At 40.0% G+C, this 19,595-nt stretch overlaps 1 protein-coding gene across 1 annotated transcript in view; it reads left to right on the top strand.

Annotated features, from left to right (window-relative positions):
- Positions 1 to 87: 87 nt before the first annotated feature.
- ngef (neuronal guanine nucleotide exchange factor) overlaps positions 88 to 19,595 on the top strand; it is a 32,919-nt gene continuing 13,411 nt past the window's right edge. The window contains exons 1-7 of the mRNA XM_074640066.1: positions 88 to 568; positions 7,932 to 8,034; positions 10,925 to 11,266; positions 11,709 to 11,773; positions 15,655 to 15,905; positions 17,446 to 17,606; positions 17,730 to 17,882. Of these exons, the coding sequence (XP_074496167.1) occupies positions 355 to 568; positions 7,932 to 8,034; positions 10,925 to 11,266; positions 11,709 to 11,773; positions 15,655 to 15,905; positions 17,446 to 17,606; positions 17,730 to 17,882 (1,289 nt within the window). The 5' untranslated portion in view covers positions 88 to 354. The remainder of the gene's footprint in view (positions 569 to 7,931; positions 8,035 to 10,924; positions 11,267 to 11,708; positions 11,774 to 15,654; positions 15,906 to 17,445; positions 17,607 to 17,729; positions 17,883 to 19,595) is intronic.

The following is a 19,595-nucleotide window of genomic DNA, read 5'->3' as shown; positions in this document are numbered from 1 at the left end:
GAGGGACGGAGGGAGGGAGCCTATATCAGAGGAGGGACAAAGAGCAGGAAAGAGAGGGAGTCATAAATGCAATATAATTACAGCTCAGGCAGAAATAAGTGACGCACTCTCCTGGTTCCAAAGGCTGCCTGTGTAGCTAACAACACGGCTGTCCACACTGACAGGAGGGAAGAGACGGCCCAGGAACCACTTCTCTGTTCTCCAAGGATTTATTTTTTCACCAGAACTTTTCATTTCTAGTCATGGATTTGCTCTTGGATTCTGGCTAATTATGACAGATTTCTATCTCCCAGTTTCCTGAATAGAATCTTCCTAACTCAAATTTTTTTCAAAACGGAAGGGGAATCATTTATCATGTCTGTGACTGCCCTGTTCAGGGGCAAGTGGGGGCACAAGTCACAGGATACCCCAGAGAAGCACCCAGCAGCTGTGGTTCCACCCGGCCATGAAGACGACGATGATGACGATGACACCAAAGTCGGTTTCACTAGAGAGACCATCCGCAGGAACTCACGCTTTTATCGGTCAATGAGGAAGAAGAGGATGGCCGCCTCTGACCAGTCTGAAAGTAAGAGGCCGCTGCTGAGCTTGCAATTTAACATTGTATTTGTACTGTAGCCTGAAATTTGGGGAACATGGGCTCTTGTCTTACGAGCCAATTAACATTCAAGTTTACTTTCCTGGTCCTAAAGCAACACGTTTTCAAACCCATTTGCACTTATTCAACTGATTGCATAGTCAACATTGACAGGCTTCATTGGAGAGCATCACACTGCAGCAGCATGGTTAGGAATTCACTTGTGTCTCTGCTTTGGTAAGGTCTTTGTATACTGTACTGTATAATGTTGCTCTACTTTGTTGCCCCATTGGCAGTTGATGCAGCTGTTATTGAAAGTGGAACAAAGGCTTGGCACTTCTGTCCCTCTGTAGAAATCGGCATGAATACAACCTGAGAAACTAGTTTTGTTTGAGCAGCACAATCAGTCTGAGTAACACCTGTACTTTCCAAAGGTTGTGTCTGACCTTGTTAATTCCAGCAAGAAACAACTTGAAGTTTGTATGTTGAAATGAAACAACTGCCTATACCTGAAATCCTGTTGATATTAGGGTCTGAAATGATTTGAAAACTTGCTCTGGTGGGAGTTTTCCTTGCCAACATGTCTGTAAGAGGCACAATCACAGAAACTGTATTCTTGCTGTGGTGTTTTTTTTATCCTGTACGTTAGTCATTGTTCTCTATAGGAATGCACCATGTTCATAGAGCCACACCATGCAACAATAAGGTGTTTGAGCTTAGACTTTGCCCGGCATCTCGGATAGGCCCTCAAATGGAGGGATTAAAGTGATTACTTTGTTACATAACTAGACAGTCAGCATCAGCCTTTAAAAATAAATTAAGTCATAAACAGTGAGGCCTTTTGAAAAATGTCATAAAATCCAGTCAGCTGATCATCCTGTGACCAGTAATGCATTTTCAGAGGTGGTTTCCAGTCCAGATGAAATTATTATAAGATTACAGATCAACAGTTATCAGCTATCCTGAATTGATCATTTACGCAGGCACCAATAACTTTCATCTTTGCATTTCTTCCGGGATCAGATGGTATTTGCTTTGATAGCATGTCTGATAAATGCACACCAGGTTACTGCACAATGTGACCACCACAAATGAAGATTTAACTGTACTTACTGTGTTACATGCTACTACCATTTCTCACTGTACTGTACGTGTTCATAACCGGCGAACAGAACCAGAGGCCGTATTTACAAAACCTACAATTTCAAAGAGAGTGCAGGTAGTAAAATGTTGAGACAGTTCTTAGAGCAATAATATTTTCTTAGAATTCCAGCTTAAAGGTACTGTATGTAACTTTAAGAAGATCCTTGTTATCAATAACACTTGTGGCCGTTAAGTGAACTGCAGTCCTGACATCTCTTAATTCCTGATAATGGACAGCTCTTCGGGCATTATCCCTTACATAATGTTCTGTAATGTTCCTGTATTTTATTTGGACCATTGGCTCCATGATACTAACTATAGCTTGCAGATAGAAAATTACTTTATCAGCTAATGCTATGAAGCGACCAATGGCAGATCCATGCTGCATAGCTACTGTAAGATACAGCAAGCTGGCCAACCATAGCTTAAGCACTTACGGAGAGTATTTTGCTATTTTGGCTGCACACTGTTGGCGCTTTAGGGGGAGCTGAAGAGAGGCAAGGCACTCGGGATTAACATCATATTCTTTGGATTTTCCTGGCAAAACAGTCCCAAGTCCTTTTCATAGAAATCAATCCACAGGCTGTTATAGGCAACCGAGAAAGTCGGGGAATGTCTCAGTTTTTAAGTTACGTTACAATCCGTACACACATTGGCAATATAAAGCGATTAAAGCACTTACATTGTTACATACAGTACCTTTAAAAACAAAAGAAAATCGATCTCCCGTAAAGATAAAAAGCTATTAATGAAGCTTTGAACAGGAATACACTTACATCCAGAGAGACAGGCTTGTTTTCGTTCTTATCAGGAGTAACATGAGGAGATTGAGGTCAGTAGCATAGAGAGACAGGTTTAACTCAATTTAGAACAAACACTGGAGGCAGACTCCATCGAAGGTGTCTGGCTTCTTACAACTCCAAAAATGTCTTATTTACATTATATATGTGTGTGTATTTATCATGTGTAGAAACAGGAAACAAGACCTTGTGGCCTCATGCAACAATCACTACATGTTTGTTGTACATTGCCACATACAAGAGAATTTGTGGCATTCACAGATTTTCTAGTATTTCAAGTTTTGTCATAGGTACATTTACATTTACATTTACGAGTGGTCAAGAATTGTCGTATACTGTATAGTCTGTCTTTCTCCACAGTGGAAAAAACATTGATCTTGAAGAATGATAATGCCTCAATATGAATGAATTTGGTATTCCAAGCTTTACAGAAGTTAGTTTTTAAAATTCTGGTTGCCATATCATCATTGTCATGGCATGCCAATTTACTGAGATAACATTTTTTTTTAATAAACCTTTCTTTTCCAATACATAAATACAGTTCCAAAACATAAGGATGAATGTTCCACTTCTGATTTATATCTGGGACATAGTTAGTACTTAGTACAGCTCACTAAGGGATGCCTCTATGTTGTCAAATATACTCTATAAATCAAATCAAACTGTAATTACCTGTATTTAATGTAACAATAACTTTTGACTATACTTTCTTTCCGACCAGTCATAGTCAATTTTTAAATTAACATCTTCCACCCATTTTGTACAAGTTAACTTATTCATGGCCAGGCTAATTAGATTGGTGTAAATATAAGAGATAACTCTGATTTATCAACTACCGAATCATCCAGTTGTAATGAAAACCACGATAAATTCTCTATATGTTCTAAATGAATGTAATGTTTGATTTGAAACCATATTTAGAGGCTAATTGGTTACATTTTAATCTTCCCCAAATACTTGAAGGCCTTCATATACCAGAACTGAGTAAAGCCATCATTCATAAAAGAGGGCGAAGTTCTATTTGTATAGTGAGACTGAATATAGACATAGTGACGATACCCTTTCTTTTTTTATTGCTTGGAGGTTTGATCTCCACCGTCTATTCAGAAAGACAAAATAGAATTTTGGAATAGCAAAAAAATATTTAAACTTAGGTAAAACATTCATTTTCATACTGTTGACACGACCCCAAAATTTAAAGGCAGACTTTTCACCTTTTCAACTCATCTCCTACTTTCTACTTTCTTAATCAAAGATTAATAATTCAAGCTAACAGGTTTTTTTTATCGTATGATATGGTAGGTTATCTGAAGTCCTCTTATTATCTTAGTATCTTATTTTATGTTGATTTGAAGCTGCATGGGTAGAAATGAGGCAAATATGATTAAAAAAAGTTATTTTTAGAAAACGGTCACTATATCATGTGCCAGTCAGAGCTGATCTGGAGTTTGCCGTCCCACTGCCGTCTATGAGAGCCACGAGTCAATGACTCGTGAACTCCGACCAAACGGTCAAACTAGGCAGCGCTGATCAAATATGAATCAATATTCTTTTACTGTAATGCCTATTTCTCTCCTCAAATGTTTTCAGAATCATCTTGCAGTGCACTGTTTAGCAGTAAAATGAGAAAGTTTGTGACCCGGCAGCCATGTTGAGATCTGTTGAGGAAATACTAGGAGCACAGCCAATAGGAACGCTCTAGATTTTTTAAAGCCTGGAAACAGAGCCATGAGGAGGAACAGAAGTCTAGTTATCTCTCAGAACACTTGTATTACAATATGCTGAAAGGTTAATATGGAATCTTTGCTCAGAGATACCAAAAACATACTGCCTACTGCACGTTTAATATACACATGCTCTGACATGTCTGAACACGTCTACCTTTACAGACACACAGTTTAGTATGACATGATCTTTATATTCAAAAGTCACCTTGAAACGGAGCATCTTAGGCTTCTGTAATGTGACGTATTTCTCAGTAAAACAGAACATGTGATGGGGGGTAATTATGAGAGGGATTTAAATCAAATCTTGCTGTATTGTTTTATTTCACTGTCTTTAAGCATTGATGAGATTGTTTCAAAAATTAATTTTAAATCAAAGTAGAGTTAGCAGCGACAAGGAGTGCAGAGGGACTGTGACTTTCCAAATTAGTTTCAAGGTAATTACCACACAAATAGCCTGTAAAGATAAGATAAGATAAGATATTCCTTTATTAGTTCCACATGGGGGAAATTTGCATAAGTAATTGTAACCAAATCATATTGCTTCCCTGTAGCCCCGAGGCAAATGTTCCATGGCCTGTTACCACGGCCCTGGGAACACTACAGTATATAAAGCTATGCTTAATTATAGATTCAACTACTAGGCAGAACATACCAGGCAGTTTATAATATAGAATATCAAACAGGCATTCTTGACCATGGACATAGTAGTTTGACAAAATGATCTAGACTCAAGGTCTACTTACAAGCTTTTTCTGGAGGGTTCAAAACACATTGCGTGGTCTTCATCAGAAGACCATAAAAATGAGCAAAGTCCCTTCAAGGAGGAAGACTGATAGGCATTTTTTAATGCTCAAGCCATGCAAGAGTAGACATTAGTAGAAATGGACAATAATTGAAAATATCCTATTTTATATTTCGAACATATATATGTTGTGTATTTTGTCATGTACATAGTTGAAATGCAAGTATACGTGTCCGTGAATGTGTGTAAAAGATGAGTGTGTGTGTTAGAACACGCAATTTCATACAATATAGTGCACCAACACATGAGGAGTGTGGACCGCACAATGTGGGAAACCGTCCTCCCAAAAACCACAGCATCAATCATTTCAGCAAATACATATACAGCACTGTATATCTCTTAACTTTGTTCAACTTTATTATGGTTTATTTCTTATATTTTATCATAAAATGCTTTCTTTTGAGTGTTTTTTTTAAAATTTGTAATCATTATAATATTATAGCGACTGCTTGATTTGTACAGCAGCGTATCCTCGGGGCTTAATTGCATTTTATTTTGTTAACTCAGTCGTTGCAACCTGTCCAGAGGTTTTTTCAAATTAATCTGCAGATACTGTATTTATCTGCCACAGGCGGGAACGTACAAGTCAAGGTTAAGCACTCTTAGTGGAATATTAATAACACACACCCACATACAGTGGGATTGTAGCACACAGTAGCATGCAGTGTTAGTGGGAGCTTCTATTATTGCTTGAGTGGGAACAAAAAAAAAAAATATCATCAGCTGATTTGAACATGGTGAAACTCGAGGCATGGGTTTTCCCTCTTATAGACAGATGACCGTTATAGTAGAACTGTTTGATATCAGGATGACAGGAAAACAACAGCATTTAAAGATGCTTGCCAGTATGCTATTGGTGAGAAATCATTGTTAAAGTCTGAAACCATTTTAATCTAATATGAATATAATGTTTATTTTATCCATATTAATGAGGCATTAAGTGTATTCTTGTGCGCATTGCAAAGAGTTTTATATCATAAGATTTCTCTAAATATTTAGATTTGATCAATCTATTAATTTACCAGTAAAGCTCTCTTCAAAGCTGCAGTCGGTAACTTTGAGCAAATTATGGTAAAAAGTTATTTTTATAAAACTGTCACTATATCCTGACAGTAGTGCATGAGACAGATAATCTGTGAAAAAACAAAATGTTCTTGTGCCTCCTTCTAGTGTTCCTAATGGCACTCAGAGCCAAGCAGGCTCTTAGCAGCTATCAATCACTGCTCGTGAAACTCGAGAACTCCGATCAAACGGTCAAGAGAGCGCTGATCAAATATGAATCAAGATTCTGTTACTCTAATGCCTATTTCTCGCAGACAATGTTTTCAGAAATATATTATAGTGTAAAATGAGAAAGTTTGTGACCTGGCCGTCATGTTGAAAAGAGTCAAGCCAAAAACAAGCACTACCCACCCAGTGGGTTAAAAGCAAAAACAACAACAACAACAATATGAACTAGAATGGCACTCGGAGAGCGCAGACCTCCGCCAAGGTGCCTGACTTTAAAAACAGATCACAGCTCACAGCTGGCGGTACCGTGAGGTGGTCGGCTTGTTCTTAACACGGTAGGTTTCCGTGTAACATATTGGCGGATGCCTCTCTCATTCAGCAGCCTTGTTATGTCTGTATAACGTTACACTACGTTGTCTCTCATCCCGTCATCTACCGCTTTGTTCTTTCTCACCGCGGACGTGCAGCCGCTACCACACACACATCCACATACATATCTCTCTGCTCTCAGAAGGAAGGAGGCGGGGTCACTCGTCACCAACGTTTTATCAGTTACACTGCGCATGTGTTATACCCTGTGGTCTTAATGCTCAGGCTGATTGGAATCCGTAAAAAAAATTCCTGAATATGGATCATGATCTGGATCGCCACGAAAATCGAAAGGATTGTTCATTGTGCCAAACCCCACCCCTCCAAAGAAATTCATTCAAATCCATCACGAACCTTTTGTGTAATCATGCTAACAGACAAACAGACCGACAGACAGGCAGACAAACCAAAGCCGGTGAAAGCATAACCGCATAAGGCCAAGGGCCTTGAAGGAGGTAACAACAATATGAATAAACAATGGTTATAGTCTGGTTATTGCTGTAAGTGGCTCTAGTATATTCACAGCAATCAACTACAGCCCATGCAGTTATGAAAGATGACCTTGGTTTCTGCATTTTCAGTTATTTTTCAACAACACCATGGCTCATTATGCATTATCCGTTGCTTTACTAAGGTATTGCTGTACTCAGCACTCAAAGAAGGCTGCGTGTGTGTGTGTGTGTGTGTGCCTGACAGTGTCTGAAACAAGTGATTGAAAATGGAGGGATAATAACTGCTCATTCCCAAGCACCCAGGAAGAGTGCCAGGCTTTGAAGCAAATTTGACATTGTCAAAGTGTGGAATTACAACTTCTGGGTCTGTCATGTCTTGACATTGAGCCCAAAAAGACGTTTTCCCATAGACTTACATTGGCAAAGAGACTTCTGTAAATCAGCGGATATATTTTTTTGAGGTAAATGAACTTCCCAGTAAGAACACTTGAATAGCCCTTATTTAGATCATTTGGTACTAAAAGTTGTAAAATGCACTAACAGCCGAATCCAGAGTTATTTTCCTTCCTCCGCTCATGTGAATGAGACCGAGGCTGAGAGGAAAGGAAATTGAAATGATAGTGTGCTTGCTATATGGGCCCAATGGATGTAGAAGATCGCCAGAAGATCTGGCAATTGTATACTCAGAAGTCAAACTTGTTTGCCTAATGCACCACTGAGCAACTTCCATAGAAATGGGCTCTTTATACATCCATGCTCGTTCCTCACTGTTGTATCTGATTATAACAAAACTTTCACCTTCTGATTGCTTTTCTCTCTCTCTCTTTTCAGATTCTGGTCTGGACCACAGTCCATCCAGCAGAGCAGGAGTCTCCCCCTCTAATCATAACACTCCCTTACCCAACAAATCACCTATGTTGCCCGGGGCGAGACGGTGAGTCCTGATGCCTAGCACTGCCCAACCCTATCAATGAACACAAACACGCCCAAAAAAACAAACAAGCACATACAGTGCTTGTTTGAACACTGCACACACACACACACACACACACACCACTTTTATACTTCATACTTGATACTCTCAAAGGCGTATCATGTCTGTGATAAGCACACAAGCCTATCCAGTCTCTCTGAAGGTTAATGAATTCAGTTATACCCAGAAGGCTGTTATCACAGGAGACAATATGCTAGAGGTTCAAGACCCAGTACTGTCATAGGACTGTTGCCTCTTTTTATTTCAATACAAGGTAATAGCTTTAAGTGAATGAGTATACTGCAAAAAAACATTAATCTTCAAAGTCATTTGGTCACTTATTTTTCATAAAAACAGTAAACTAAAGCCAAACCAGAGATATAAACTTGTTGTCTGTTGGCTTGTTAAGGGAACCTGATTTTAGGACTCAATAATATACCACACGATCTTAAGACAGATATGGAATGCACTCTATTAATAGACGTGTGGTGGAAGTGTGGTGTGGTGGCAAACAAAGACTAACCAGCTTCGCAAACAGAGCTGCTCAATGGCCCAAATACACTCAGTTGCAGTTAAGGGACACGTAACTGTAGCTAAAACGAATGCAGTCTAATACGACAGCCCTGCAGTAAATTATATCTTCTTGAAGGTTCCAATGTTAAATTTGTGTTGGAATTGTTTTAGAGAGCTGTTGATTCAACTGCATGATCATTATGGAGGACGTAGTTGTTGGTGCTTTTCAATTGTGTTATACTGAAAGGTGTTTCAATTATTATACCCCTGCGACAACGTAGTCGGAGGTATAGCGCTCCTTTCGTCCGTCCTTTCGTCCGTCCGTTTTTCGTGTCACACTTTCGTTTCTGGAACAGAACTCGGAAACTATCAACTTAGGAACTTTAAATTTGGTATGATAGTTAACAGTGTGGTCTAGTTGTGCCTTTTGGGGGTTAGAAGTTCAAGGTGCCCAACATTTTTGAAATTTTTACAAAAGGGCAAAACCTTTGGCCCTACTTTTGTAGGGGTCAAGCAGTGAGTGGGGGTATGTGAGCCATGCTCACTTTTGCCTTGTTTTGTCCGCCCTATCTATTTCAATGACGGTAGGCTAAATAACAGTTTTTCCAAAACATTTCCAGGACGGATCTTCACAGATATGGCAGGAACTTCCATGGGTAGCTGTAACATAATAAAGTCAACTTTCTGGCACCTCCAATTGGCCATGTCACCTTTTTTTTTTAGACACAGGTTGTAGCAGCAGTAACATTGTGAGAATTTGATCCTAAATCTCTGACGCCGTCAGATTTTTTTTCTTTTTTTTCTGGAAAAGTCTGTTTATTAATTTTCCACATTACACTGTCAGAATTTTGATCTCCAAAAGCGTTAACAACCCTGAATCAATCAAATCCATTTTTATCATTTTATCTATCTGCCAACAAGAGAAAGAGTCTAAGATGACAGAACAGAGGTTTAGCCTGCAGAGTGCTGTATCGGACCATGTCTGCGAATATGACAATATATCAATTTAACCACCGTCCATTACTGTATTACAGTTTGTTTGGGCATTTTTCAGTATAGATGACAAACTTGTGTAGAAAACAATTTGGGAAACACTAGTGTGGACATTTAATCCATATTAAAGTGGACAAGGTACAAGATGGTACAAGATGGTCTAACCGAGTGTTATTTAGTGAATGTTTAACTTTACAACTTATCAAGTCAAACATTTCCTAGTTTATCACCAGGAAGTATCCATAACTGTCATACTATCAGGATGTGATGGTAACGATCTACCAAAACATTAAGAATACTGACAGGTGAAGTGAATAACATGGATTATCTCGTTACAATGGCACCTGGCAGTGGGTGGGATATATTAGACAGCAACATTTTGAACTTTGAACTTTGTGTTGGAAGCAGTAAAAATGGGCAAGCGTGAGTGACTTTGACAAGGGCCAAATTGTGATGGCTAGACGACTTGGTCAGAGCATCTCCAAAACTGCAGCTCTTGTGGGATGTTCCTGGTCTGCAGTGGGCAGAACCTACCAAAAGTGGTCCAAGGAAGGAAAACCGGTGAACCAGCGACAGGGTCAGACCCAAGGCTCATTGATGCAAGTGGGGAGCGAAGGCTGGCCCGTGTTGTCCGATCCAATTGAAGAGTTACTGTGGCTCAAATTGCAGAAAAAGTTAATGCTGGTTCCAATAGAAAGGTGTCAGAACACACAATGCATCGCGGTTTGTTGCGTATTGGGCTGCGTAGCCACAGACCGGTCAGGGTGCCCATGCTGTCCTAATGTTATGGCTGATCGGTATATATACTTTCAACCACACCTCACAGTCTTGATTCAGCAAATGGAGCTACTGGCTCAGGGGTTACTTAACCTGTGTAGAACTTTGGTCATGTTTCTCTGCTCAAAGATGGTCATCTGATTGGACGTGAATTTCCTCCTTCATCTTTTTTCGGCCACCCACTGACTCCTGGTCGATGACCTTGGTCCCTTCCCAGTCAATGCTGTGAGCAGCTTACTGGTCAGGTGTTCACAGACCTAGTTTAAACATTCATTGTAGATTATGGGATTTTGAGGACAACCAAGGATAGATTTGTTGTGTCGACAAAATTCGGGCGAAATTAGGATGCAGAATGTCTAATGAATGCTGTTGCTGAACAAAAGGGCAGACTCCACTTTAAACAACTGCACATACAACTGTGAAAATAACCTGACAAATGTACAGAGACAGATGTACATGGCCTTACTACATGGCAATTTGAAGAATTTCAGTTTCTAGATGAAGGTGAAGATGAAGATGGCTGCTGTCGATGTGTTTCTAAAGTGTGTTTTTTTGCTGTCAAATGTAGCCCTCAGACTTCACCACAGCTCCATCATTCCAGAACTGTGTTGCCAAGCAATGGTGAGGCCAGCAGCAGACATGCTCTGTACAACAGAGATGCTGTGGAAACGAGCAAAGGAGGAGTGGGAGGAGGGAGGAGTGTGGACATATCTCCTGCCTCCAACAGCCAGCATCAAAATTTTAAAGCCGACATGATCACTTACCGGACTCACGGCATTCGTAGCAGAGACATAAAGAAGCTGTCTGAGCAAACGGCTGCAGCTTGCACTGTACAGGAGGGCAGAGGAAACAACATGAGCTCTCAACGGCCCAGTTCAGATGGAGGGGACCAGGATAACGCCAACCTCAGGTCAGATCTAATTACACTGGAAACAGAGAGGTTTAAAGGATAGAAATTAAAAAATGATTCTTTTTTATGAAGCTTAAACTGCAGGCTTCTGCTAATAGTAAATAGTACATATAAAACACAAAACAGGCAAATAAAAATGATTAATGGTATAGTACTTTTTGCTTATGAGCAACAAAATTACGAATACACTGTGAGTTATGAGAAAATAGATGATGGAGAGATTGGAATATTTAAGTAGTGACTCATTGTGTGGATGGAGAGTGAATGTGTGGAGGCGCAGATGGATGTTTTTATATTTCCATCAAATAATGTGTGCAGGAATGCGCCAACAGCACTGCTGCCGTCGTTTGATTGCTTTATTTAAATAAAGCATAAAGTAAATATATTCAGTCACCTGCCTGCCTGTGTCCAAACCAGCATTTCCTATTTTCTTTCTTTTCAGGTTGCTGAGCAATGGAGACAGCTCCCAGACAATCGGCCACAGCCTCAACATCGTCAAAAACATTGGTGAGAAAAGACATGGGGGGTGAGGGTAGCGTAGATTTAGCCACCCACTTTTACCACCTACAAAATTATCTCTTGAACATTTGTAAGACACGCATATTCACATATGCGACACAAATGCAATAAACAATGTATTGACTCAACAATAGGCTCGATAAGGCTTCAGCACCGCCACTGAGCCGTATCTGTTACTGCGTATCTGACTCGTTCATCAAGGTTGAGTGCCTCTAAACTGATAGTCGGCTATGTTGACAGACTGCTTGCCATGGTGTTATTCTGTGTCTACACAGGATGATGATTATTTGCCCGAGATTAGTCCAAATTTACTCAAGACAGCAGCTTACTGTACATGCAGGGCTATGGTAAAAAAATGAAAAAAAGAGCAGAAACAGTTATATATCTGTGGTTAAGAGATGCACCATTCCTTTTTCACCAACCTGTTCAATTCTTTGGCTATATATGCGCATTTTACTCGATCTTATGTAAGTGTCAGTGCAGTTCTACGCCTACCAAAGCAATCTGCAGTATATAACTGAGGGAGATTATGCAACAGGCCCTTGCTGTTCAAAGTCACCTTCCCTCTTGATATACACAGAGCCAATGTTCCCTGGAAAGACAAGCTGTTCTTATCAGCAAACTCCTTTCGTTTAAAGCCTAGTCCACAGGTATTTTTATAAACATATAGCTTTTCTGTGCATGTTGGTCTTTCGTCTACACCCAAACTGCATTTTAGCTCACTGAAAATGGAGCTTTTTATAAAACTCTGGCCAAGTAAAGACTTTCAGTATTGACCTGTAGCATCAGTGTGTGTGATCTCCTTTGTGAGGCGTCACTAATGAGACGACATATCATGCGACGGTGGCATAAATACATCCATGCACAGCGAACATGGCCAAATAACCTTGCAAACACTTTTAACATGTTATCATATACAGTTACTCTTCCAATATATTGAGGAACGGAGGCATCAGAATGCACCACGAAGGTCACTGCTACATTATTCAGCACTTCCACGACACAGACAACGTCGCCGGTGCGTTTATGTGGCTCAACCTGCCCACTGTCCTTGACAGCTCTTCAATTGTGGTTTTGCGTTTTCATCTGGACAGAGATTTCTTTTTTTAAATGCTAGCGTGGACAAAATGTTTTTTGAGAATGAAGGAGGAAAAACGCTGTTTACAAAAATACCCGTGTACGTGTGGACACAGTTGAATAAACATAAAGCTGAAGTGGGTAGGTTATTTTTATAAAACGGTCACTATATCCTGACAGTAGTGCATGAGACAGGTAATCTGAAAAAAATAATGTGCCTCTGTGTCCTCCGGTGCTCCTAACGGCATCTGCAAGATTTCACAGACCGGAGGAAAACAACCTGTCAATCACTCACAAACTCCGACCAAACGGTCAAACTAGGCAGCGCTGATCAAATATGAATCAATATTCTGTTACTGTAATGCCTATTTCTCTCCTCAAATGTTTTCAGAAATACCTTGTAGTGTACTGTTTAGCTGTAAAATGAGAAAGTTTGTGATCCGGCAGTCATGTTGAGATCTGCTGAGGAACTACCAAGCACCGCCCACCAGCTGGAGTACAGCCAATAGGAACAATCTGTCTCTGAAATGACTTGTGATTGGTCAAAGTCTCCCGTCATTGGCACATTTTTTAAAGCCTGTAAACAGAGCCATGAGGAGGTGCAGAAGTCTAGTTTTCTCTCAGAACACTTGAATTACAATATGCTGAAAGGTTATTATGGAATTTTTGCCCAATGATGCCAAAAATATTCTGCCGACTGAAGCTTTAAGCAAACCTACCATTCTTTAATCACTTTGCCACACACGCACTGTGGTGAAGAAATATCAAATTGCAGATACGTTTAATACAAACATTCTTCTTCCTCAAATTAATTAATTAAGTTATAATAATCCACTCGTTTAGCTTGCAATAATAAGTCCATGACATGGAAAACTCGGATGTAGACCGAGCATCATAGCTAGGCTACCTATCGTTAGGCTTTAGAAGCCAGTGGCCAATCAGAGGCAGTGTAGGGGCGGGTCTTCTCGCAAGTCATACATACCCTTATGGGGGCACGTTCATATGATTTGCTGAAAAGTAGGGAGACATCTGATTGGCTACAGATGAAAAAAATGCATTTGTAGATCTGCGACGTTATGGGAGTCTCAAAAACCAACACACAAATGCAGTGAAGTTCACACTTGACAAGCAGTTCGTAAATGCATGTTCAACAGTTTGTATATATATATATGTAACAAAATCCAAATATATTTTTATTGAAATTGCAAATCCTTTTAAATACATATATTTGTGGATTTCTATTACATTTATTTAAAATAAGAAATATTTGTGTGTGCATCAGAAATATATTTGTGAACCTTCATTTTTTTTTACATTCATATACAATAACTATTTTTGTATACATTGAGAATTTTTTTTGTGGAGAGAGTTATTTATATCTAAATCACAAAATTCATTTGTGAATCCTTCGGTGTGCATTCGTTAATACTGAGACTGATCTGACTCCATAGAAATGGAGGACATTCGTCCGTCACTCCATCCCTTTACACAACGCGACACATTCCAACTTCGGGTGTAGGCAGGATGTTAAAAGACAAAATTATGGAGTAGGAGCACTTCCTTGTTGCTGAAACACAGAAGGTCAATACCTTACACAGACTAGTGGAACAGAAGCTAGCCCAGAAGTGTGGCAGGACCTACCTCTCTAAAACTGTTCCTAATAATGTCTCAAAAATGTCACCTAAGCATAAAGTCGAAGGATCATATGGGGCAAGTAGCGAAGCCCTACCTGCTGGCAGCAGAAATGCAGATGCGTGGTTTAGTGGTACTGAGTAACTTAGAAATTGATATAATTCTGGATTAATGCATGACAAAAAAATCCTCAGTTGCTGCTGTTATTTATCATTATTTTACAATTTAAGGTCAGTGGCTGGATATATTAGTTTTAAAATGGTTACATTATTTTTCATTTTTCAAGTTCCTTTTTTCGTCATTTACTCGTAGTTGGCAGAAGTTAATATTTCTTTTAAAGAAGATAGTCACCATGAACAATGTGGATTATCTCCTACAGCACAAATTTTAAAGTCTTCCTTTTGAAGAAAAACTTAAATACTTCAAGATTCAGTAGGCAATACGTTTTTGGCATCATTGGGCAAAAATTCCATAATAAACTTTCAGCATATTGTAATTCAAGTGTTCTGAGAGCAAACTAGACTTCTGCTCCTCCTTATGGCTCTGTTTTCAGGCTTTAGAAAATCTAGCCTGTGACGGGAGACTTTGACCAATCACAGGTCAGTTCATTGAGAGAGCGTTCCTATTGGCTGTGCTCCGGACATGTGAGTGGTGCTTGGTATTCCCTCCAGAGATCTCAACATGACTGCCGGGTCACAAACTTTCTCATTTTACAGCTAAACAGTACACTACAAGATAACTATGAAAACATAGCAGACAACGTAACAGAATATTGATTCATATTTGATCAGCGCTGCCTAGTTTGACCGTTTGGTCAGAGTTTGCGAGTGATTGACAGCCGGCTCTCATAGACGGAAGCTGGACGGCATACTCCAGCTCTGATTGGTTGTTTTCCTCCGGTCTGGGAAATCCTGCAGATCCTGTTAGGAGCACCGGAGGACACAGAGGCACATCATTTTTTTTAGATTACATGTCTCATGTACTACTGTCAGGATATAGCGAAGAAATTACTTTTTTTAATCATATTTGCTCCAATCTCGCCTACTGCTGCTTTAATCACCTTGTTTAGGCACAGTGGTAATCCAAGCCTTTGCCAAAAGGCAAAAAATAAATTCTACATGTGCACCTGATGCCTAACTCATTGTCTTTTTACTCGCCAGCCATCCTGTACCAGGAATACCGGGACACCTCCAAGCAGCAGGAGATCGAGCAACGGCGGCAGCGTGAGAACCTTTCTCCTAGGGTCACAGCAGGGACTGTGGTGGCAGGGTTCGGTGTCACGTCCCCTCCAGCGTTACAGCTGCAGCTGAGGAACAGTGCTCGGTCACTGAGCTTGTGGCAGAACCTGGAAGCTGTGCAGGCCAGTGGTCTGCTCACCCAGCTACAGCAGAAAGAAGTCATAATGCAAGAGGTAAGCAATGTTGCGAGGGTGAAGGGTTGTATGGATAGGTACAAATGTTACCTATAGACTGTTGCATTCATTGCATATCATTGCATTACTTTGACGATTATTTGGTCATAAACCAAAGTATTGGACAAATTAAAATTTTGACATGATGTCTGTCAAGGGATCACCACAGTTGGAACTATCCATCATGAGGGGATCATGAATGTCTGTACCAAATTGCATGGGAATCCATCTAATCTTTGTCAAGTCAATTCACTTAAAACCACAAATGTCAACCTCATGGTGCAACTAGAGTAAAAAACAGGAACGGTCAGTTATGTTACATCATCTGGGGACCATGAATGTCTGCACAAAATGTTGTACCAATTCATTAAGTAGATGTTGGGATATTTCACAAGATGATTAAAATCTGACCAGTTGATGGTGTTTGATCAAAAGTCAAGGAATAATTCAGTCATAAAGATGAATCTTCCGGGGACCATGCATGTTTGTACCAAAGTTGACAGCAACCCTCAAATACTTGTTGAGACGTTTCACTAAAACCCCAAAATGTCAACCTCATTGTGGCGCTATACAGGAGAAGTCAGGGGTCACTAAAGAAGGTAGACATCATATGGGGACCATGAATGTCTGTACAGAATTTCATCCATCCAATAGTTTCTGAGATATTTCAATCTGGATCAAATATGTGGACAGACCAGCCGACAGACAGACATTGCAATCCCAAGAGCATGGTTCTAGCATGGCTAAAAATGATATATTATAGCCATATGTAACACACATATGTAATTGAGTTACTCTATTACACATCCATCATTTAAAGACAGGGTGGGTGATCTTGAGAAACTAGCAAGAGTACAATAGATTTTTTTAAATGATCCAACCAAAAAACCAAGCCCAGTGTTGCTAACTCTTTTCCAATGAAAGTAGCTAGCAGCACTAGCTCCAAAAGTCACTAAATCTAGCGAGAAAGTTGCCAAGTCGGAAACACTGACAGTCCGCCGCTTCAGGCCTCCGTCCAAAGCCACTCCCCCACTATTATCATTATGAAAATAAACATATCATAATGAACGTGAATGGCGAACATGGCTATTTTTAGTACAAACAGCTGTCAGGCTAGAAGTTTGTGGAAAACTCTGGTGACGCGCAATGACTGGGCAGAGTGTATGCAGGCAGACAGGTAGGTAGACAGGCAGGCAGGCAGACAGGTAGCCCGACAGGTTTATTACTGTCCTGCCACAGCCACAGATACCTGATTTTTTGTTTTGTTTTGTCAGAGCATTTGATTCATTGATTGCTGTTGGGATGTAATGAGAATTTCAACTAATATAAAAATTTGTTTTCTAAAATCTTTACCAACCATACCTTTAAATCTAGTAATTTGGTAGTTTTCAGTCAAATCAGTAAAAGGAAAACAATTGGCCTTAGCCAGCTGTGTCTGCATGACACACTACTCAGAAATTCATCTTATCAATTGTTCCCTAGGTGTCGGCATCCTCGGTTAGTATTAATGTGGCCTTGTGATTTGCTTTTTTGTCTCTAGGCCATGTTTGAGCTTGTTACCTCGGAAGCATCGTACTTCAAGAGTTTGGAAATTTTAGAGGCTCACTTCCTACGTAACCCGGTTTTAATCAACACTCTCAGCCAATCCGACATGCATTTTCTGTTCTCCAACATCGAGGAAGTCATGAAAGCCAGTGAAAGGTAAGACACGGTCTTGATTAATCAGTTCATGATTGGGAGTCTGATCATACGTCATACAAGTTCAAGTCCAGCAAACAAGCTTTTGCTTCATATCACTGGATAATGGTCTCTTAATATTTCCAGGTTCCTGATGGATCTTGAGCACCGAATTGAGAAGTCAATTTTGATTTCTGATGTGTGTGACATTGTTTACCACCACGCTGTGGAACACTTCAGTGTCTTCATCAAATACGTCATTAACCAGGCGTACCAGGAGAAGAACTACAGACGCATTTTGTGAGTACCTATTTCACAAATACATCTGTTACAATGTGGACTATGCATTTTCCATACACTGCTCAGAACAATACTGTGGCCTGTTTCACAACTGATGACGAGAGAGAGGAACTGCGAGAAAGAATAATAAGCGTCATTCCTTATACGTTGCTTTTTTATGTGTCTATGAATGTTGTCAGCCCGTCTTTTCAGTAGAGAACAGGTTTGTTTTTTTGGTAATGACAAATGTGATGTGCAGGGTGTGGTTGACTATGAATATAATGCGTGTGTCCCTCCTCATCACCCACACATACCTGAGTGAGAGTGTGACGTTCCCACGAGCAGGCAGGCACTAAATGGGACCTCTGCCAGCTACTGGAAAAACCTCTGAGACCTTATGGTTCTCTTCAAAATGAAATATGAACATTGTAAAGCCTGTGACTGGTCTGTGAACATTTTGGAGATGCAGCACTGAGAGAGTATGTCTGTGAGATGTGCATTATGCAAAGTCTATTCAGTGTCTTATCACACTCATATGGGTGTTAGGAATGACACGCCTAATTACTTGTCACATGCCATCACATCGGTGGCTGAGCTGCAATGTAGAAAGATTGGTTCTTTCAGCTTAGGAAGAACATGACAAAACTGTGCAAAAACCTGGTGACTAATTCTTTTTGATGCTTGGGAGGAGAAGAGCTGTTTTCTTTCTCTCTCAGGTGTAAAGCATGTTCCTTACTCATACAGGCTGGAAGATTCTTAAAAGGTTTTCACTGCAAATCAGGACAGATTATTTCCAGGCTTCATATCATGAAGCAAAGGTTATTTGCTCTCTTATTTAACATTCACTAATAGAGATACAGAAGCAAATCTTTTTTTTTTCACATAAGACCTCAGATGCGTACCTAGATCCACCATACATGTTCAGGCTAATTAACAAGAATGGCAGAACAAAATGTACTATGACATAGTGTTATGGCTTCCTTCTTTAGTCACCAAGAAATGTACACAGCAAGGTTTGAAGGTAAATTAAGTTACACTCATTCAGCATGGTTAGATGTACAGCAATAGTTCTGTCAATGAATGCATGGAAGGCAACATGCAGCCTATATGTGTGTGCGTGCGTGTGATAGACTACGCTAAAACAACCAAAATAGGACATGCTGCTGCAACCAAAAGTAAAGAACTTTGTCTTTGTGATATGATTAATTGACCTATTTAAAACCTGTTGAAAAACTATTTGGCCTCTTGGTGTCCTGAAGCTGTCTGCACCGTGCGCGGTTGGCACTAATTACCAAGACGCCGACAATTCTGTGTCATGGTTGGCCACATTGGGCACAAATACCAACCACAGTCTAACAACATACTTCTTATAATAAGGAATTCAACTTGCCCTTTTAATATTTGGCTCCTACAAATAGCATGTTCCAATCAGTGTCTTGATTTGAAGGGCTTCACTATTGTATCACACAGTGTACCTTTAAAGGATAAGGCTGGTGATATATTATATTTTTCTTACTCTCAAAAAAGTCCCATGAAAAGTCCCATGAAAAGTCCAAAAACAAACAAACAATGAATTGATCGTCTTGCAATCATCTCTCATGTCATCTTGTCTTACTTTCACCATCCTGGTTTCCTGGTTCAGACAGTTTAAAACAGTTTGACAGTGTTTCCTCACCGGGAAATGCTGCTGCACTTCCCTAGGCACCACCTTTGATGTGTAATTGATTGACAGTC

Source organism: Sebastes fasciatus, chromosome 7 (genome assembly GCF_043250625.1).
Source record: "Sebastes fasciatus isolate fSebFas1 chromosome 7, fSebFas1.pri, whole genome shotgun sequence".
Lineage (NCBI taxonomy): Eukaryota > Metazoa > Chordata > Actinopteri > Perciformes > Sebastidae > Sebastes > Sebastes fasciatus.
The sequence above is the reverse complement of the archived record's forward strand: the minus strand, read 5'-3'. Positions and strand labels throughout refer to the sequence as shown.